Here is a 23,118-nt window from a genome sequence, read left to right on the forward strand (position 1 = left end):
GCTGACTCACTGGACCAGTGAAAGCAGCATTCTTTCAGCGTCTCTTTGGGTATTAGATGTGTTCGTATCGTGTTACTCGTTTCACCTCGACAGGGTTTCTTATTTAGGAAAGTTTTTCGCGTGAATATTAACCGAACCTTCCCCTCGTAATTATGATCCTATTACGCAGAAATTTAATACTAATTTGTTAGAGATACGTCAAGTCTATAGGGCTTCTATTTATGAGAGACGTTTATTAAATTAGGGACTTGAATATTTTACAAATCCTTCCACATGAGAATATTTCTATTTGTTCAGCTTTCAATTACTTACCTCAGGATGTAGTTATACCGAATTCATTTCTCGTGTTTGTAGACCTAATCCAGTTCAGCCTCTATTTATTCTAACATACGGCACACCTAATCCACACTTATGTTGAGTCGAAATTAAATTCGGCTCGTGTTAAATCCGACAGTTTCCTTTCTCCTTTAATCGTGGATTCGTGTTTCGACAATATCGAAAATTTCATTTATCTTAATTATTTCAACTTTCGTGAAAGTAGCGAAAGATTGGACATTTTGAAAAATTGGAAAATTGGAAATTTTTTCACGAAGGTAGGAGGAGCAAAAGAGGGATGAAAAATGAATGAACAACCACTCGAGGTATACAAGAATATTTTATTCGTCGAAAGTAACAAATATACAATTCTTCCAAATAAACTTGCATCGATTTAAAAATTATCCGATTTTTACCGCGAATAGAGGTCGTTTTCTACGCGATCGAACTTCCGCCCCGTTCAGGTGTGCGCGCGCGAGCGTGCATTATCCCTCGCCGTGTTGTTCGAGGGTTGAACGGGCCACGGGACAATGGTATTGTCGATGTGCACGAAAGAAACCACAGACGCATAGTTTTTAACAAACATCTGAATACAAACTTTAACGGAAACGGGTTCGTGGGTTTCGAAACCGAGAGTGAGAATTTTGGCACGATCATCCTTCCAGGAAACCGGTGGCCACTCGCGTGTGTGCTCGTGCATCCGTATATAACAAATCGATAAAAACATCTTCCATTTTTCCCTCCTTACCTTATGTTGTTCGTTTATTTTTTTTCGTTTTACTTCTTTCACCGCGTTGGAACGATTTTTCTTTTCTTCGTTTTCGTAGTTCGTTCCATGCTCGATGTTTCTCTATCTATCTAACTATATATATATTTTTATATATATTTATTTATATATATATATATATATAAACATCCGTCTAAATGGATATATCCATTTGCATTTGCTCGCCAGTCCTTAGCACGATATGTACACATATATAACCATCTAAACGTATAGTCTCTAGTTTACTTCGTTTCACGATTATTACAATACGATCCTCGTATAGATCCGACGATGTCACCTCGAACAACGTTCATCTTACAAAAGAAACAAAATAGAAAATAAGGGAAAAGAAAGAGACGAAAATTTCTATGTACAAAAGGGGTAAGCGGGAGAGAGACAGTTTTGACCCGCGCAAAATTAAGGCAGTGTTTCGATAAGTCCGTCCCGGAGAACCGGCTTCTCCACTCCAAAACAATGTTCGGTTCACCACTTTTCGTTTCTTTTTTTGTTCACTCGGCTCGTTCATGGACTTTCACTCACCACAGGGAACGTCACGTGGCGTCGAGGTTCCGTTCGTTCAGAGCCACGGACCCAGTTGGGCCTCCAGAATCGTGGCCGCGTCGGTTCTGCCCATCACTCGAAGATGGTTCAGGAGGTCGGTCACCGCGGTTGGCTCGTGGTGTTTCGCTTCCCACAGGTCCAAGATATGCTCCGTGGGACTGGACTTGGTGGCGAAGTAGTTGATGTACCTGCAAGTCAAGGAAATCCACGCGTCTTTCGTTAGAATAGAAGAAAAGCTATCGGTGATGGAAAAGTAGAAGCTGTTATTAGATGAATTGTACTGATCTTTCACGTGATCTTTGACTCATAGTCCTGTTTTCCTATGGTCAACAAATTTTTTTTTCAGAAACAGAATCAGTCTTTATGTTTGTCAAACAGAAATTGAAATATAGAAATTCGTAGAGTAATATGATTAAGATAAATGTTCCCCGATTTATAGATCAAGAAAATTCGATAAAAATCAGAAATTAAATAAAATTAATATAAAATTATTATAAAAAAATTATTATAAAATTAAATTGAAATTCTATCACAAACTTTTTAAATATAGTAGAATTATGTATGAACAAGTCGATCCTAAGTTTCAAGTATACGCATAAGCTATAAAGCTGATTTCTTATTATCCAAAGTACGATTGAGGAGAACTGCAATCACATAAACGTATCTTCTTATGATAAATTAAGTATAAAATTACTTGTTTACGTGAATAATAAATTACGTATGTCGCGGACAAGCTGAACATTCGACTTCGATTTTCTGAAGGTTAGCTCTTACTATCAAAACTGATAAGAACAAGTGAAGAGGTTAACAAATAAACCTCGATAATCGAAACTATCAGTCTCCCGATATATTCAGATTAGCATAATTCTACCGTAGTCTAAGACATTTGCAAATCCCTCGTATTGATTTCTGCATCGAAAATGGCCATACGATCCTTACAAATCACCGGCTGTCAAGAACAATCAACTCCTGTGGGACGCGGAGCCTTGAAAGAGATACCCAGTAACGGTAGCATATAAAGAAACTATCAGTGTCCCCGGAGGATATATCCCGTCAGTCGATCGAATTACCAAAGTAACAGAAAAGCATCTATCCAAGCAAATATGGAAATCTCAAGATTACCAACCTGTCGACTTGAAGCCTCTGCGCCAGCATCCTCCAGTCGTTGCCAAGAGCGTTCGGCGGGTCCAGGCATTGGCATAGCTGTTTCCTTAGGGACCTGGTAAACCGAAACGGTCTGAGGGTGGTGGAGTCGGTGGTCGCGTTATTAGCATGCCCGCTGCTGACCACAGTCACCTCTCTGAGCGGTCTAGTCACGCTTCCGGATGAGATCAATTGCTTCACGCCGTCGTACACGATCCTGAACACCTGCCTGGTGTCCGAGTTCCCTTGCGATACTTGGAGTTTGTAGCTTCTGCTGCTGGTAGGTCCGAACGCGGTGTCCAACCCGAAAGTTACGTGTTTCGTGTTCTCCTGGCAGTTCCACATGTCCCTGAACGAAATCTCCTGCCGTTCCGTGGGCGACTTGCTCTGCCACTCATTGCCAACTTCTTCGAGGCTGACGCAGAGCGATTCACCGTTGTCTTGGAACAGCAGGGTTCTTGGCTTATCCAGCAAGTAACCTCTAATTTGAGATTCTCTGTCGACGATCGCCTTCATGGCAGCCTTCGTGTCTTCCACGGTGTACACTCGGACGCAACATTGGCCTGCCTGGCTGGCAAACAACGCTAGCCGCAGTCTCTTCGTGGCAATCACGTTTTCGCAACTTTGGCCAGCTAGAACGTAGCCTCTCAGTTGTTCCGTCACGATGAAGGCTTCCGCGTGATCCAGCTGCGTGAACAGCGGCGTGTTGATCGTCTCGTTGCCTAACGTTAACACTCTTGTCCACGTGATCGATTGATGATCTTTGGAAGAGGCGATCGCTGTACCGTCCTCGACGCTTAGACCATCGCTAGCCCAGACGCTCAACTCCCACGTTGCTGGATGAAGCATCGCGCAGTGCTCGAACTGCAGGATTACTGGCTTGTTGAAAGTCGCCGACGAAGGGCCGGAGGTCACCACCGCGGATAGTTGCGTGATACCGTCTGGAGGAAACACAAAAATCTCTAGCAATTGCTTCCATGCGTGTCATAAGGGATAGAGGAGCAGAAAAGAACAGAATTATGAAAGTTTGAAAACGCGGAAACGTTTGAAAACAATTTTTTCTTTTGATCGCGATCAAATTTCTAGTCATACAATTGAACTTCTAGTCAGTCGTACGGAATATAGAATTGTCTGTTTGCGAATATCTGCAAGAAACTGAATCTAATCTCTTGAGAAGCGATCTCACGTCTTTCCACGAGGATACACATCTATTACACGCGCCACAATTTGCAATTAGACGGAGCAACATCAGGGCTGGAAGCGTTCTCGCCTCAAAGACTCCCAGACCATTCCATCGAGACCGTCCGCGTCAATTGAATCGTAATCGAGTCGGATCGATGAGGTGTTCGTTCCGGCGGAACCGTCACGGACAGCGCCTGGCAATTAATAATGCACGCACCACTTACCGGGTAATCGAGGCCTAAAGCGATCCTCGTTCAGCACCGCCAAGTAGAGTTCCTCCCTGAGTGGCTTCGGCACGGCTCCCTCGGGTACCGACATCGATATGCCCGCGTCCGGAATCACCAAAAGCGCGCCACGTGTGTTTACCGCCGCTCCAGCAACGTTTCCGGTCTCAAGCTTCGGTAAACGAACGCTCTCCGAGGCGACGTTGTACGTCGAGTCGGATGACGGGTACGAGCTAGTGATGCTGTTCTCGCAATCGGAATGGATCTGTTTGTCGCTGCACGATTCCTGCGTCGACGTGCTTGGCGTTGGTGACATTGGCGACGGTTGTGGAGCGATCGATAGGTGGGGCACGTCGTAATGGTGCTCGGAGAGGGATCTCGACATCGACAGCTTCGGGTCGAAAGGATACTCGTAACAGGCCGGAACGCTCGTCGCTGTTACGTCCGGCTGTAGACTCAGCTTCTTGTCCTGGTCCGGGAAGAACTCCGGCTGGAATTCTGAAACGCACACCGCCGAGCCACGGCTCGTGGGTATCTCTGCGCGCTGCGGACAGACGCCGCTGTGATACTATTCCGATTTCAAGGGCTAACCACGTCCGCCACTTTCATCAGGTTTTTAGAATATTTGATGTTTACATTGTGATGCGTTCTGGCTAGGCGAGTTGAGCGTGTACACAGGAATCTGAGAAGTTTTCTTCGTTTCACCGATAAATTTTTCTTACGATGCGTAACGTTTATTCTTCATCGCTGGATATCAAATGATCGAACGACGATGAAGCATTCCATCCAAGAACTACGATTCTTCTATATTTAACTCACATAGTCAGAGCTATCGTCTCAAATTTTCTTGATACGTGGATGAAAGTAGCGAACACGTGGCGTCGATCACATTTCGAAATAGTATCATTTCGATCGAGTGTAGCGTGACGAAGGAACGAGAACGAGTTCAACTTTCTTGAAAGACGACACAAACGCGAGATATAATTACATACAGCCGCGGAACGTCATGTTTCGCTCCTTCGTTCGCGAACAGCCAACGCGGCTGGCTTTCTTTCTTTTTTCTTCCATTTGTGAAATGCTTACCGTTACGGGCCATGGAGTAAAGAGAATGGTCCCGACCTTTGCGCCTCAGCATCTTCGTTATGAAAAATGCCAGACCGCCGACTACTGCACACACGATAGTCACGCCGCCGTACAGAGCCAAGTCCATCTGCCGGTTCGCTGTGAACATCAAACGACGCGTTTCTTTCTTATTCCTGTCTCACGAACCGGTCACAGACACGTACGACATGGTAGTACAGGAATTGTAGAATGTTAATTACTTTATCATCGAAACTGATTTTTATTGTATTTTCTTCGCAACCTCTTGAGGGATACTGGCGCATATGCGTACGTTTATATGTTGTATGTTCCTCTATAATTAAAGTCTAGTTTTAGAAGGTGACTAATTGACAATATTATTGCGAATAAATATTCCTGAGTGCAAGGAATATTTTTATGAATATTTAATCTTAGCCATCCAACCTACGAAACTCACAGGTATCAAATCGTTCGTCTTCGTAATTATTAAAAAAATGTAGACACTTTCGACGAAGTTATCATTTGCGCGTAGTGTGTTAATGAATTCGTCCCTCAAGAGATTAAACACTGAAAATTTCCCACACCGAAGATCCCATTATAGCATACTAGATTTTCTCTTTTTAAGCTAGTGAACATCCATCGGCACAACTAATTAGTGCCCAATTAAGTTCCACCACTTAACACTCGCGAATCGACTAGATCTCCAAGATACCGTATCTCTCGAGACTTTCTTTGAAACATGAGTCAACGCGAAATCATGCACGCGGCCGACCACTCACTGTCCAAACTCTGGCAGGTTTGTTTCCGGGGAACACGCTACAGAAGCGAGAAAGCATAGCCGCTAATTCGAGACTTTGTTACGGCATGGCGTTAAGCCGCGCGTCGAAAGATTATCGCCCGGTCGGAGATTACAGTAACCAGCGGGCGTTAATTCCTCGTTTTAAGGGGCCACTCCGCGATACGATCTCTCCGCCGCCGTTTAAGACGTAGCGTGCAAATGGCGCCGGTAATTCTCGCGTATCCGCGAAGTGTGCTCATCGTGGACGAGCAGAGCCGACCACCATTCATGAATAATTTACGCGGCAACTTTTATACGCTCTTCTTCTTTCTCCTCCTTCTTTCCCTCTTCCTTTTCCTTTTTTACGACGAAACGTGTTCGCGTGGACCAATGGTACGCACAGAGTTGACGACGAGAAGGAGACAGGCAGACAGAAGAAGACGAAGACGAGTTTTTAAACGTTTCCCGCGTACCGCTAAATATTACGAGCATCGTCTAAGGAAAGTTTCAAGCTCGGTTCCTCTCCATTTACGCCAAGGGAACACAACCTTCGCTCGTCTCCCTTCGTGTCTCCTGTTTTATCGTTTTACATCGTGGCACGTTTATTCCGCGCTTTCGACGATAAACATTCGGATCATTATTATCGTGGCCGTTAAACGGCCCGTAATAAAAACCACCACGGCAAGCGTGCAGAGAACTCGAACGGAATAATAATTTTAAGTGGTGTCGTGTCGCTCGACGGTCAGTGAACACAGGATGGTAACAAAGACGACGTGGGACGCGATTAAAACCGCGAAAAACGTAGTAGGAGGAGGTAAAGAGGACAAGAAAGAGAGATTACGTCATCGTACACCACGATATTCTTATCGTCCGTGTAAAATCGGGATTGAATTACGCTGTATGCAAAGTTTCACCGAGATTCGAATGGCATTTTATGAATTATGTAACGCAGGAATTCATCGGTGCTTCTTGTCCCGGTGAGCCGCGAATGGATCGCTTGTGAACGCTTCATTCGACAGGCGACGTGCCGTCGTAAATCGCGAAAGTTCGCGGATACCACTTTACGAAACGAGAGGAGAGTAAAGCAATTACTCGTACAACTTTTCTCCTAGCGAATGTTGCTCAAAAGTCTCCAGACGGTTGTAATATTTGATTAAAAAATACTTAAAATAATTAAAAATAAAGTACTGACATATTAATCGATTTACTACGACAAACGTGCAATTCGAAGTTCATGATATAGCATAAAGCATTGAAGTTTCATTTGACATAAAGAAAGTTGACGGAAAAGTTGAAACGATATTTTCCCTGTGAAATAAATTATTATTTGTACTATAGAGATTCCTCGTAAAAATGTCTAACATGAAACCAAGTTCAGCCTTTAAATTCACAGAGCTCTGTATTACCGTCGTTGAAAACAAGAGTAATCTTATTGCTTCATTACAAAAGTTCTTTATCAAAAATCTTGCAATATGAAACTTCGCTGAGAACTAGAACTAGCTTTAAGCAGTTGCCCCACAGTCTCCGAAAACTTTTAAATAAATTCTACAAACTATCACCTAATCGCCTATCAGCGAAGTTACTCGCTCTAAAACGTAAAAAAGAAAAAGGGGAAAATAATTCTTTCCACGGTGTCTAGCCTTCATCGTCTCATTGCCACGTTCAAGGTATCCGTGTCTGATTCAGGAGATTTTCGACAAATACCATCAGATCTCCGGCGCGGCGAGAAAGCGGCGGCTGACGTTCCTAAGCTTCTTCCAATTTTAGAATGTCAAAGCCATTCCCGGTTGTAACCCCGGTACGTGACTCTCGGAGGAGAGCCGGCTTCTCGTTCGCAGGATCATGTGCGTCTGCTTGGCGCACGCTGGTCCCGGGACACGTGCTTCGAACATCAATATACGCCGCGACGAAAACGCATACGAAGATCCAGAAAATAAGGGGGAGAAAGGAGAAAGAGGATCTATTCCCTGAAACGCAATAGTTCCACGTCGTTAGTCGGGTTACGCAGGCTCTCTCCTCCATTCGCCTGGATCGTTCGCGTGCTTCACCCTCCGCAAACTGAAAAGTGGAGCGAGTGCAGGGGGTCGCAGAGATTTATTTTCTTAACGGCAATTGATAACGCTTCATAACCTCGACCTAACGTATCTGAAGCCTATAATTCATTCGGAACCCCTTGAAAGAATTCTGGCTTCGATTGCCTTTTTCTTTTGTTATCTCACTTTCGTGAATCTTTCCTCGAAAGAGACGTAACTACTTTGAAACACCGTAGGCAATAAAACGCTGTAGGAATTTTTATAAAATACACATATATTTTTATGAAAAAGAATTGGAAAAGATTCGCGAAAGAGAAAGAGAGAAAGAAAATTCGTATGTAAACTCGAAGTACGTGTATTCCACTTTACTTTAACTCTGGTACAACTATTGGATATTCTATATTCCTTTCACTAACATTTTATTTTCGGCTCCTCTTTTCTCCAGCATTCTTTATCGTCGAAGTCTATGGAAAACTTTCAAATATCGTACCCGCAAACATACCTACACGCTCGTTGAATAATTTCAGAATCTTGGTTTTCTACCTAAGAGTTAACCATTTCAGCGAAAACTATCCTAAAACCTCTCACCAACCACTGGGGTGTAATTCGCAACAGTTTTCGCGTCTTATCGTGGCTTTCGACGAAAATCGAAGTTCCAAAGGGTGGTGGTTGCTACCCTCTCTCTTCCCTCTGTTCGACCATCCATATACTCACGTTCAGAGTTTCGCCACGGGATAATGGCACTTTATTTGCATGCACGATCAATTTCCCCTGTTGGAAGGGGCGCGGGAGGCGTAACGGCTACCGATTACATAATTTTCTTCGATATTAAAGCGAACCCACCCCCGTCGACGCGAGGCGGAATGGGGAGAGAATACAGCCTACGTCGAACGGTATCGCGTGCAACTTTGATGTGGTTCGGTCGATAGAATCGTCCAGCTAACGGGGGTTGTGTCTGGATCTATACGGACCAGTGGGCCACCCTTGACTAGCAGCAGCCGCCACCTCATTGTTGCGACTGTTTGGACCGCGAATCGGCCCTTCGACGATCGTCCTGCGGAGCGTCAATAATTAACCGGTCGCGTAATTAAAAGTAAATACGCGGAGGGGCTGTGGACCTTCGTCATTGGCGTGGAAAACTTGCTGGGTAAATAGCGGAGGGATGACGGGGGAATGAGGAGGCATTTTTCCTCGGGCTGGAAAACGATTATTAAACCGATGGCAAGCGACTGGAATTGTACAAGAGGTGGATGGTAAATTGGGTAAGAAGAAGAGAAGGTATTGGAGCGTGAGTTGCGAGAATCGAAGATCGCAATCCTCTTCTATAATAATTTATCGATTGTTATTCGTGAATTGACAGGTTGTAGATTACAGAATTGCATTGTACAAAATAGCTTTTAGAATTTTAAAATTTTAAACGAAGTAAAATTTGTTTTGTAAAATTTCACTGATAATTTTAGTTTATTCTTTGATTTAGTTTATTCGAGAATTAAATTCTTTGATCGTTTTTTTTTCCTCTTAGTATCAATCGTTTATTGGTTATTCTTCTTCATCGTTTCTGCATAAATATGGGTGTACTCATTCGCTATTGGAATTATTTTCCTCTGCATCAATTGTTCGACGACGCGCAACCGTTTAAAGGCTCGTGACGCCTTCGACATTCGCATTAATATACCTGAATCGATGAATATCGTTCTTAGAGCGGCGCTCAGCGCACGATCGCTCTGTTCTATTTTCCCAACATGGGACGAACGATTTGAATGGTATCTGATCGCGAACCGAGCTCTACGGCGGATATAAACGGCGCTCACAAACCGTGAAGAATCCATCTAAGAATGTCGCGCGACGAGTTAGGCGCGTTTTCTTCGCGGCTGGTCGTGCCTTACGCCTACTCGCCATATTTTATTTCGATTTTCGCACGTCGCCACCGCGGAACGGATCGGGGGTGGGTCTCGAACGTTTTGTGAATCGCTATTGTCCAATCGTGATGTCGAACTCTTTGTGCCACAAACATGGCACGTACAAACATAGAATTATAACATTTTCTCAAGATTATACCAGGTTTTATTAAGAGAATCAAGTATTAAGGAAAAAGTGAATTTTTAAGTTTGAACTTACCATGCTCGGTCAAGTGTGCGCCGCCCATTTTCGTGTTACCATCTGGAAAAGAAACAGGAGCCTGGTAGAATGGCACGATTATCAAAGCGTTTGCGGCGAATGGTGAGTAAAGATTAATTTATGATAAGTATATTCTCTATGCGAGGCAAGAAGCAGTAGTCATAAAGATAATTATAGTCTATAATTATTCAGGAATGATCGACTTCATAAAACAGAAAACATAAAACTACTTGAATATTCATTTTACTTGGTCGTTAATCAACTCTAATTACACACTGATCACCTTCAACTCACACTATAGAAAAATCCAGAACTCTGAATCCCCAAACAGACTTTCCAAACACCACAAAGTTTCACTTTACCGATAAAATGGAGTCCAGTTAAACTCGAATCATCGAACATATATTATTCCTTATCCGATCTACGAAAAAAGCTTCTACTATCTTCTAAGCCGTTCAGCCTACCCTCGATCCACCTTAAAGGTGATTAGCTTGTGTATTCTCGCGAACAAGGTATATTTTTCACGTGGATGAGCCGATGTGGCGCCGAAGAGAGTCGTGACAAGTGGGAAAGGATCTCGTGACTTACTGTTGCACATGCCGCCGGTGCAATTCGCCACGCTGATGTCCCTCCCTTGACAAGGTCGTCCACCGTGGCTGGGTGGTGGCTCGTCACAGGATCTTCTTCTTGTATGCGTACAGTCGGTGCCGCACACCGACCATGCCGACCATCTGGACCATCCTCCGTCCACCACTGTGTGTCCCCGGGAAAAGAAAAAAGAGGCGAACGGTTCGAAGGATCGTCTTTCTTTCGTGAGGTCGTTAAGGGGAACTCGGATCGCCGTTAAAGCGATGGGTAAAAAGCTACGTGGAAACGGGACAGCGAGACTCGTAACTCGTCCGTATCCCCACGAGCCTTTTTCGAAAGCCATACTCGTCAATTCGGTCGTGAGGACTTCGCTTCCTTTCCGTTTAATTGACTCGTACCGGCCCCGTGGAAAAAAGCAGTCTCTGTTCCGTATGCGTTCGATCTTTGGCCATGATTCGAGTAGTTCCGACGCGATACTTACAAATGATTCTTTCCCTAGAGGGAAATCTTTTTCCCTTTTCTAGCGTTTGCTTTTGAATAGGAATATTATGTGGATATTATACGTGGATGTTTTCTGTCTTTCTTTCTATTTTTTTTTCTTTTTTAATTTAATGGTTGGCTTTTGAAGCGGATTTACGAGTATACACTTACCTAGAGCGTTGGTAAACTCCTCCAGAGTGCCGGCTATTCCGAAGCGAGCGTTAGACAGAAAGACGTATAGGTGCATTATCGAAAGCGGGACAGACAGTTAGTGAGAAACACGTGCGCACACATAAGCGACAGTCAATAGTATCAATAGACTTTCTAATTAACTCCCTGTCTCGCCATTCTCGTCTTTACCAAACAGAAAATACATATATGCATATCCATCTTCATTTTCCAATTACCTGCCATTTACATTCAAGAGCTCGACTCTTGGTCGAGGATAACACTCAAAACGAGTAACCATATCAAAATTCTGCCAGTGCAGCGTGTCAGCGCGAACCACGAGACAAGGGGTTAATATTTCACTCGTCGATCCTCCGCGACTCCCCGCCACGTTTCCCGTGGACGTTGCCCCCGACGATTTTCAATAGCACTCGGCGCATGGCCGATCGTGCGTGCAGGTTTCTCCTTCGGGATGTCGCGAAGCATTTTCGAAAGGTGAATACAATTTAAGAGAGCTGAGAACCGCCTCCTGTTGAGACATCGGCGACATTCGAAGAGGGAAAGAGGGAAGCTCGTAAATCAAACGAGAGAGCCTCTCCTCTCCCTTGGCATCGGTAATATCGGTTTGTCGTGGTAGAACCTGCTTGCCCGACCGTCGCGTCGTTCCCGCGCAACACGACTCACAATCGAACGAAGAGAAGACGATGATCTCTTGCTCGCTCGTTCGCCACCGGATAGAAATAGACGCGTGGTAGGGACAACGTCGGCAAGAAATCTCTGTTCAGTCGCGGAACCGAACGGCGTATCGACGTTAACGAACCGTGATGCTTCCTTGAAAATCTCATTCTGTCCCGGCTGGATAATGAATTCACGGGACACTTACCGGGACAGGCGATGTTGCAGTCCATCTTCTGTTGAGACGGACCCATGCAAGGCTGACCACCATTCATGGGGGCGGGATTCGTACATGTTCGAGTTCGTTTTTGGCCACCTTTCGCGCATCTCGAGTGACATTCGGACCATGCGGACCACGAGGACCATCCACCCTTCACTGTAACCAAATTTTTATGGATATTTTAATTTTGGTTTCGTTTAGCATCTTGGAAAGAGTAGAAAATGCAGATACAGTTGAATTATAGCATTCTTGATCCATTGAATTGAAACTCTGATTTTTGTATCTATTATATATTATAGTATTATAGTAAAAATAGCTATTTTGCTTTGTTACTTCAACAGACGAACAAGACCGTCGGCAATCTGTGTTTCATCGTCAAATTTCTTCGAAAAGAGTTTTCATTTTTACAAAGAAATAATTATAAAAATAAATATTCAACAATTTAAAAAAATCAAGAATACTAAAATGTTTTATCCACCGAAAATTAAAAAATACATTTCGCCTATGGAGAGTTAATAGAAGTTCAAAGTCATTTACGTCTAATTACATCACGTATTCCTTTGAAATGGAATATGGAAACAAATCACGAGAAGTAACGTGCAATTATATGCCATCAAAGCAAACTTACCATAAACTGTCAGGCTGACAGGCTCGCTAAGCCTCTTGGCCGCGATATTCTCCGCGACACAAGTGTAATTCGCCTGATGGCTTAGCTTCGCTTGGCCAACCAGAAGGTGTCCCTCGCTAGACACTAAAAGCGTGTCCGACTCCGTGTCGACGGGGACGTTATTTCTTAGCCAGTACACCCTCGGTGGTGGCACTCCCACAGGAGGAAGACACCTGAGTTCGGTGCTCTGGCCTGCTTCCACCGATACCGAGTACGGTGGAGATTCAAATTGCTTCTTCAGGTCTGAGAAAATGGGATTTATGGCTGTTAGAAACATGATACAAACGGAGGTTCTTTGAGAAAAAGTAATAGTAGATATTGGTGGATTCGACACATGGAAATAGAAAGAAAAATTATTACATTAAAGACAGTACATAACGATAAAGAGATCTTGGAAATTAAAGAAAATATATATACAATTTGTTGAGGAAAAAACTATGAAATTCGATGCTATGAAATTTGACAGTGACTAGAAGTGGAAAGAAAAGTTATTATAAAGATTATAATGATAAAAAAAACGTTGTAAGTCAAAGGAAACTTTTGTGCAATTCGTCGAATGTACCGACGAATTCGAAAGATAAAAATAGCAAAGAAGACCGTTAAATTAACGATAAAGAAATATTGCGAATTTATAGAAAATTTCCGTGCAACGTTTTACCTACAAAACACGAGTATTGATAAATGTGTGCAATTGTCCTTAATCACGTTGATAACAAGACTAGTGGGTCGAAGAGGAGCTCTAGTGATTTATCTACGGCATTTTCGCGGAGCAAAAGTTTTTGTCCGAACGACAGTTACGTAAGCGCAAAGTACCGAACAAACGGTCCTTTCCTAAATTGATTCTCTTAGAAACTTCATGGTTGCCGGTCATTGTGTTGCCTCGCATTAAGGGTCGGAATTAAATAATGACCTCGCTTAGGAGAATCAAGATAATTAGGAGGGGCCAGAAGTAAGACGAAAGTCGTGGCTGTCCCGACAGCGGAGCAAACAACTGTCCACAGCCGAATATTTATCGGCGAAGTTCTTGGAAGAATTGAGATGTCTCGCGTTACATTAAACCTTCTGTGCAACTCAAACTAACTAGTCTACGCCTGACTAATTTTATAATTCATCGGTATATTCAATAACCAGAATGCCAGAAATTGTTTTAAATTGCAGAGAAAGCTGTCTTTCAATTCGTAACTTACAAAAACACAGAAAGTCAATCTTTCGAGACATTTCAAAAATTAATATTATTCCAATTAATATTAAACTAATATTCATTTTGACAATACGATGTGACAATATTATTTTCGCACTTACAAGCAACATCGACAGTCGCAGGCTGACTTTTAATCTGTCCGGAACCAGACCATGCGATACATTCGCATTTGAACTTGTCTCTGCCAAAATATTCCTCGATGTGGTCTCTGGTTACGTTCAATTCGCAGTCGACTATTCTAGTGCCGGTGTGAGGGTCTACGAAATCCTGTTGCTGCGAATCTTCTGCCCTCGCGTCGTTGCACCGGAAGTAGATCTGCAACGCGTGTGCGGCCTTGCAATGTAACGTGGCCGGTTTGTTCTTCACCACAAACGAATCGACTGGTTCGGTGAGAAAGACGGGCAGATGGCCTCCTGCCTCGGAGATTAGTTCCGTGTCGGTGGCTATTGTCGCTGAAGGTACGTCGTCCTCTTCCAGGAGATAGGAATCTTCGTCTTCCGCGGCGTCCTCGCCTTCTGGAACAAAATCAAACTTGTATTAAATAATCTTAGCATTTTTTCTTTGGCAAATATTGCATTGGACAAAGTTTTAGGACATATGTATGTGCCAAAAATGATTTTCGACTATTGCTTACAATTTTGTGTGTATTTAATGTTTCTGTATTGTACTTTATAATGCGGTTTCATCGACACCACCTTTCTTTCGAAAGAAGAAATTGTCGAACAATCGATGAACGTTAACATCCTTGTCGGCATATGACTCTGAAAATCAAACTTCCTCATCGTAATACCGCTCTTGCTCGTATTATTGAAGCAATAAGCGCCTATCGCAATGCGATAATAAATATAATATGCACATATATAGTGCAATCTTCACATGATTTCACATCAAATTAAAACCAGCCGGACGATAATCTCGAATCTGGTGGACAAATCAAAACGAACGTCGCTGGTTATTATCAGTTCCTGATAAATTCGTAGAATTGGATTATCGTCATTAACATGTGGCAGAAATCGGAGCGCGGATGGGGGTACCGGCAATCAGGCAGGATCAGGCTGGGAGCGCAGTCAGTCATTTGAATTCTAAATACACGAACCCATCCCTTCTCTACCCTCCGTAATCGTAATTTACGATCGAGTTATTAATTCGCGCGGACGTTATTCACCGCCCCCGGGGATTGTTCCATCGGAATCGTGAAAATTCTATATTTGCTTGTCAACAATAGCCAACGCTGGTTACCATCCCCTTGTAAATCCTGACGCCGGCCCATTACTGCCAGGCGTCTCGCTCGCCGGAACGTCCTGCTCGCGAACAATCGGCCCGTTTTGCACGCTCGCTCGCTCGCGAGAGGCTGCAGTAATGAATTTTCGGATTTACGCGGCGCACCGGTGCACAAGTCCGATGCATTTCCCGCCAACCAGCGGTTAGACCTTTATCCCCGTGCGACATTTGGCCGAGGGCCACAATTTTCATCGCGATAATCGTTCTCGTTCTCGTACATCGACTTCTCCGTCTCGCACCGCTTCCCAAAAGAAGGGGAAACGGAAAAATGAAATTGCCACTCGTGCAGCGGGATTGTGATGGAAACCGATATTGCAAAAACTTGTGTGCCTTTCTTCGGAGAAGAGCTTTATATCTGGCGTATTTTGTTTTATTAAGGAAATGTTCTGAAAGTGTAAAACTGCATCGAATACGTTTAGGACACACAGTTAATAAAATATTCAAGAGTGGCGGTACTACTTGTTACGATTTTTATTAGGTGAAAGGAATTTCCATGTTCCATTTCTTGAGTTGATAAAAATATAAATTTGCATAAACGTGCACTATTTAAAAAAGTAGATCTTGAAATGTCCAAGAAGTTCTCACGAGTCATAAAAATGTTGTTATTCACATATATAATGTTATTCTCTTTGGGCTATATATTTTATAGGAATAAAGTATTTTCATATCTCTAAAAATGACGGTGGTAATCAAAGTGGTCAGAGTTATCAACTCACTGTCTTTTATCTTATTTACGCTGTCTATAACGATTCGTATTATCTTCCCGAGGATTCTACAAGTATATCAGCGTCAATCATGCGAAACTTGAATATCAGCGACAAGATCCGCGTGCACATCGGATGGACATCGTGATCGACAGACTTTACAATCGGACGTCGCAGCCTTTTATCGTTGTCCTTGCTCGTTATTTTTCACGCGTTTTACGGAAAGCAGCCGGTCATCCGAATGAATTGGGAAAATACGAGGAAACAAAAATTCGCCTCTCACGCCGAAAAAAATTGTCAGAATTTATATTCGATGGCGGGCAGATACCTTCGATATCCGGCCCGCGGAGATGGGAATCGCACAACGAGCAAATGAGAAGCGTCGGCGGACGAATGAACGAACGAACTAAAAGAGGAAAAAAGACATGCTGACACGCATATGTATATATCGGTGAGAGAACGAGAAATGGTGGAGGAGGGGCAAGCAAAAATTTTCGGCGACGTGACGTACCGTGGCGAATTGAAGCGCAACTAAAAGAGAATTTTCATCGGTTTTCGATAATGGATCTCGATCGATTGGCCGATAGGGTAGAATCGTAGTACGGCCAGTTTTTCCCCGAATCAGTTCGTATAAGAGTCGTCGTTAGCCACTTTGGACGACCGCGACCGTGCCATATCGACACCACGCTGGCAACGTCGATTTTCTGTGGGTTTAGGTCGATTAAAACGAATATCCTGCACCATGGGATTCGTCCATCCACGATGTTTTCTTTTCACGTCTGTGCTTCCTTCTCTATTGTCCCCTTTTTCGCCTTTTACGAATACACCAGGTTGTGTCGATAAAAGTACGGATCGAGAATTTCCTAATCACAAAGTATCACGGATCATCATGAGAAAATTGAACATCTACGATTTTTTTATATCATTTCATAAGATTTTCATTGTGGCTGTTCGTAATATAATAGGGAATCACGTCCAGATAAGTAGATTTAATCGGCATTTAATCAGACACTAATTAAGGCTTCGTTCGAATAAGTGGACTTCGTTTAAACAGAATTTTTTATTCTAATTATGAAAGACGTAAAAGTTTACTTCGTCTACCTGAATTGTTATAAGCCATGTGCTTTCGTATAATGCTATTTCCTATAACGCTAGACGTATTATACGAGCATCCATTGTATTGCATTCACTAAAAAATGTGCTTCACTTCGTTCTCTTCCTTTCATTATTACAGTACTCTGATGAAGCGGCGATTTCCACGGAGTCGATTAAAACAAACGACCATCTACACGACTATCCATCAATCCACGGTGTTTTCTTTTCGCACCTTCGGCTTCCTCTCTCTTTTCAGTTAGCTCAGTCAAAGCCCCGTTCTCTTTGTGTGCACACGTTCGCAAACACGCGATCCGTGGAATCGAGTGTAGTACCAACGAGAAAAAGAGAAAGAAAGAGAAACATGGAAGGAAAAGAAGACCCAGAGGACTCAATCGAGCGAGGCCAAGAGGAGACACGAACAGTCGGCGAAAGAGGATTTCTATCGATTTCCGATAATTCCGCTGATCGGTTGGCCGATAAAGTTCCGCGGAATCGTTTCCCCGTCTAATTCCTCGGGACGAGTTCGTATAAATTCCGACTGGCCATTTTCGCGCACAACCAGATCTCTTTTCCCTCTTCAATGTGTCTTTGATTGCTCGTACACGCTCACCCAGTACCACGCTAATTCACGCGCGCCACCCCTCCCCTCTTTTCGCTGCAACCCCCGCGGCTGATTTTTTTTTCTCCTCGACATCGCGAGAGGCTACGAGAGAGGAAAAAATAGAGTAACCGGATGAGCGCTTAATCGAGCGATATAACGCGCGCACGAGCTCGAGAAAAAGAGAAACTCGGCTCGATCGCGAGGGACCGAACGGGGTGAAACAGAGCTGTTTTGCGCGTTTTGCGTCCTTTGTGTGGATTATTCCTACGGTTCCCCTTGGTTATTTAGCCGCGGATAGTAATTCTTTGATAGATGAGGTTTTAAGCTTCCGACGTGGATTCAAAGGAGAGTCGGGATAAACTTCTGCAGTTTAAATTGCCGATCTAGACGTGAAACTCTTTTCGCGTGTACGATTCAGAGGCTGTTCCTGCTAGAAAGTTAATGAAGCCTCGTGTTTCGGAGACTGTAATGAATTTTCCGAATGTGGGACGATATCTCTTCTATAATTGTCCACATTAAGTTGCTATATGTGCGTGTTATCTAATTTCATCGCTAGGGCACTGAGATTACTGGAAGACGTTTAGAAGATTCTTGTAATTATTCACAGCAGATAACATTCAACGCGCGTTTGATTTTCTTTTATCAATTCCCTAAATCTTTCTTCGTCGACGAACATTTCTTAAAGATGAGAATTCTCTGTTCCATAAATGACTTTGATTCTTTAACCTATTCTTTTTAAGGACCTAAGGTTTCATATATTGCAACCTAATATCTCGATCGTCTCTACGATATGCATAAACGTTAACGTAACCCGACACACACCAACCTAAAAACGTTATCCCATAGGATCTACAGCAAGGAGAACAAGGTTTCGAACACCTACCCCGAAACCTCCAACATCGACCCTGCCTCCACCACCTAGGCTGGAACCTGGGTTAATCTCCGATCTATCACCGAATCAGCCGCACCTCCCGAACAAGCCGACCTCCGTCGAAATCTCTTTCCATCGCGCCACGGTAATTGCTTGTGGCAAATACCCCCTAAACAACCCACCCCCGCATCTACGAGGGAACAACAGGGACGAAAAAGGAGCAAGAGTTCCGGGGTTGCGAACTTAATTGAGCAACGTCACGCGACACGCGAGCCGTACGTTCTACGGAAAAACCGAGCTCATCGGTTTCCGATAATTCGGAACGGAACGGTGTAATCCGGTCCCGCCATCGAATAGCCACCACGAGATCTGCACGAGGCCCCTCGTTAGCCAGTGTAGCTGGATAGTTAGTCGTGTCCCTCGCCTGGATACAAGAGCTCCTTCTATGCTTACAGGGTGATTCTAAAATTGCGATACACACAGCTGAAAACGACGTGGTTCGTCACGTAGAAATACAGAATAAATATGATTTATTAATATAACGATATATATAATGTTACACATAAAATTTAATCAAAATTTAACTATATTAAACGATATAAAGATTTAATAAGAATTTAACGACAGGAAATAATATAAACATTTAATAATGACATAATAAAATATCGTATAATTTGCTTAATCTGTATAACGTTTTTAATATTGGCTGCATTTCAACATTCACGATATATTGACGCATTTCAACAAAAGTTTGTTCATGCAATGACTCATTTTCGAAAAAGTAGAATTTGAACATATTTAGTTTATCCGTGTACTTGAGAAATCTTTAAACATCAAAATGAGACGAACATGACACTTGCAAACGAATTTCTACTAACATCATACACGACACATTTCAAAACCCAATTTTTCTGCAAACGAAGCGTCGTACGAATACATTTTATCCGATATCTTTTTCAATCTATTGGGTTAGCAACTAAGTGATTGCGGATTTTGTCATTAGGTGGTATTGACAAAATCCGCAATCACTTAGTTGTCAACCCAATACTTTTACGTAAAGAATTTAGATTTTCACGTACCACGATTTCAAAATCACCCTGTATATGTGTTTCTGTGTGTATGCATCTACACATGCATATATATAGGGGAAGTCTCGCGTGGTCACTATGTGGGTTGACCACGTATTACGCTGGGCAGATACACGAACGCTAGCGTGTACAGTTTCAACGTGTACCTACGGCTGAGGGGCCACACATGACGCCTCTTAATTAACAAAGGTACCTGCAGCACGGTTGGCTCTTGCCGGCTATGCGAGTCAATGAAACATACGCGCTATTGGGGGAGAGGCGGACGATGTAGATTAGAGAACGTGCTTCGCCAGAGATGGGGAAGATTCGAAGGAAGTGGAGACCGATGGGGAGAGAGATTCTGGATGGGACGCGATACGGCGCGGGAGATTTCGAGATGTGTATTTTTGTTTCAACTACGGATATGGAGAATAGATTTGTGGTTAGGTGAGGCGAGAGGTGTATGCAGGGTGTTAGGACTAGGTTATTTATGGCGGTGAAAGTGGCGAACAATGAGAACTTGAACGACGACGACTCTATTTCGAGGCGGCGGCTGGTCAATGTCTTCCGTCCTTGGAAACGAGTTCCATTCATATGGCGCTTGGTACTTTGGAAAAGAATATTTTCTAGGCTTTCAGGCAGTTCATTAATTGTTAATATATCCTCTTATGCTCGAGTTAAAGCCGTTGAAAAATGGAGAGATACAACAGAGAAACGGGGCTGAGAAACTTCTTAAAAGAGTGGGCTGGTGTAAGGATATTGATTTATGAGTATGGATTATATGACTCTCATAACGGTTACTAAACAGCGACATTAAATTTTACAATGACGGCTATAAAAGCGATCGGTGACCAATGATACCAGGATTAAAGAATTTCAATTACATAAACAAATAATACCGGTCACACTACCAGTATCAATGTACTAAATGCACTAAAATGTACTAAATGCACTAAATGTACAAAACGTACCTGAACAACGTAATTTTTTATACGTTGTACGTTATACAGGGTGGTTGGTAACTGTTGGTACAAGCGGAAAGGGGGTGATTCTACGCGAAAAAAGAAGTCGAAAATATAGAATAAAAATTTTTCGTTTGAGGCTTTGTTTTCGAGAAAATCGACTTTGAATTTTCGCTCGGTACGCGTGCACTTTATCACGTCTCGTTATAACGGATCTCACTGTAGATCGTTGTCTCGATGGAAAAATTAAAAAAAAAAATTTTTTAAAATTTTTATTCTATATTTTCGACTTCTTTTTTCGCGTAAAATCACCCCCTTTCTGCTTGTACCACCAGTTACCAACCACCCTGTATATACTTTACTAATGCATCAGTACTTCAACACACTGAATTTAGTAAACTTCTAAAATCAGAGTTTTATTTGCTTATGAGATAAGACCATGATTCATAATTTTCTGTAACCCGAAGACATATCATATAGGCATATGACTTCCAATTTACATGACATTAAGAAGACTCAACAAGAACGTGAACATCTTGAGAAGATTCGGTAAAATCTTCCTTAATCTCCTACGCGATACCAAAATACACAAATCGAATGGGAAGATGAAATAGGTGAGAGGGGAAAGCTTGGAAGAGAAGCAAAATGGAAAGAATGAGGGCCAGTCGAAGCGAGAAGAGAAGAAAGACGGACGAAGGAAGAGACAAGAGCTTCCTTGTTTTCTCGCGTCACGTGCCTTGTTATTTTAGCAGGCCGAACGTCGGCCAAAGAGTAACGCTTCGTGCTCCGGGCTTCATTGACCCCGCCGCTTGACTCTTCCGCCTCTTCCGTAGCTACGCGTATATACAGCATATCTCCCGTGAGCCGCGCATCTAACGATGCCTCGAAATCAAGGTGCTCGCCCTGGCGACCCTCGTTGACACCTTGACACCGCGTCACCGCTGAAGGGTGCTAATTTGCGGGAAAGAAGGCCGAGGGAGAGAATTGAATTTCCAGGAAGTCCGATTCCGTAGAAGTACCCGATCCTCGCGTGATCGGCGTTATTACACGTTGAATGTAACAGGCTAGACTTTTTGTTATCTTGTTTTTCTTTTCTGAACAGTGAGAGAAAGGGGAAATTGTCGCGATGAATTTTGTAATGTGGACGATAATCGTAACGCTGTTGATTTTACGTGATTGTTGTTTTACGTTGTAGGGGGTTGTTGAATACGTTATGATTTTAGATTTTACTTATTTAAGTCTGGAATTATTAATCTGTCTGCTATATAATTTTGTTTAAAATAATATAATGAATAGGCATGAATGGTAGCGGGCGTGTAAATAGGGAAATGCTCATTCATAAATTCAATTTAGTGTATTCCTTCACGTATAATATAGGATTCAAAATTACATAATATTCCATCAGAAACACGATACAACATGGATACAGTTACGACAATAAATGCAATATTAATGTATCAAAATATGAAAAAATCATGCAATGAGTGAATCGCGTAGATGTGCTGTGCCCTGGCAATATAAAAAGGTGTTACAAAACAACAGGTCATACTATTCAACTCCATGTAAGTGAATGTTATTGTACTTCGATATCCCGATACATCAGAAGAATTTCAGACAGTATCTCGACGTCTCACGTTATAAAAATTAATCGATTAATACGAACTTTCATATTCTCGAAAAAAACATTCAGATAAATAAAACGCTGCTCTTTCAATAAGTGAATGTTTTCATAAGTCGCTCTAGGGTGGACGATTGAAAAGGGAAACTTTTTCAAGAGCGACTTCTATTCCCGGATTATCCGAAACGACACTTATTCCAGTCTAGAGAAGTCAACGCCAGGTGCGAGTCAAATATTTTGAGCGACTTTCGGCGAAAGGTGGCGAAAGGTAGTCGTTGAAGAATTAACGTTTCCCATGAATCGGTCCCTTGGATAAAAAAGGACTACTTCCGGACTGGAGGGTGTACTGAAATATACAATAAGACGGCGCCTGACCGCCTCGAGTTGCCATTGTGTTCCAGGCCATTCACGGTTCACGACCTTCGGGCCCAAATAATGCCAGTCAAGTCTCTACGAGTCGGGTTCCCTGCTCCCAGGGAACTTTATTCTATCGTCATTCCGGTTAACGAGAGATATACATACGTCAACCACGAGTGGTCCTCTCGTCTGTTTCGTATCTCGATCGATCTTTATCGTAACAGACAAGCTGGTACGTAGATCGATACCAGGCCAAATGGAAGACAGAGAAACAAACGAAGGAGGAACCGATGGAGAGGAGGAGGATCTTTCTCTTTGATCGTTGGAGAACGATCGACACCGAGATGAAATCAGGTTGAACCT

General features: G+C 43.0%; 1 protein-coding gene across 1 annotated transcript in view; it reads right to left on the reverse strand.

Annotated features, from left to right (window-relative positions):
- Positions 1 to 636: 636 nt before the first annotated feature.
- The window catches only part of LOC138178770 (netrin receptor UNC5C), a 44,942-nt gene continuing 22,460 nt past the window's right edge, over positions 637 to 23,118 (reverse strand). Inside the window, exons 3-12 of the mRNA XM_069110990.1 lie at positions 14,301 to 14,714; positions 12,960 to 13,241; positions 12,320 to 12,487; positions 11,440 to 11,472; positions 10,789 to 10,953; positions 10,201 to 10,242; positions 5,275 to 5,412; positions 4,192 to 4,689; positions 2,769 to 3,726; positions 637 to 1,830 (exon numbers count right to left, since the gene is read on the reverse strand). Of these exons, the coding sequence (XP_068967091.1) occupies positions 1,659 to 1,830; positions 2,769 to 3,726; positions 4,192 to 4,689; positions 5,275 to 5,412; positions 10,201 to 10,242; positions 10,789 to 10,953; positions 11,440 to 11,472; positions 12,320 to 12,487; positions 12,960 to 13,241; positions 14,301 to 14,714 (2,870 nt within the window). The 3' untranslated portion in view covers positions 637 to 1,658. The remainder of the gene's footprint in view (positions 1,831 to 2,768; positions 3,727 to 4,191; positions 4,690 to 5,274; positions 5,413 to 10,200; positions 10,243 to 10,788; positions 10,954 to 11,439; positions 11,473 to 12,319; positions 12,488 to 12,959; positions 13,242 to 14,300; positions 14,715 to 23,118) is intronic.

Source organism: Bombus flavifrons, chromosome 4, assembly GCF_040668555.2.
Source record: "Bombus flavifrons isolate JBK064 chromosome 4, iyBomFlav1_principal, whole genome shotgun sequence".
In the NCBI taxonomy this organism is placed as follows: domain Eukaryota; kingdom Metazoa; phylum Arthropoda; class Insecta; order Hymenoptera; family Apidae; genus Bombus; species Bombus flavifrons.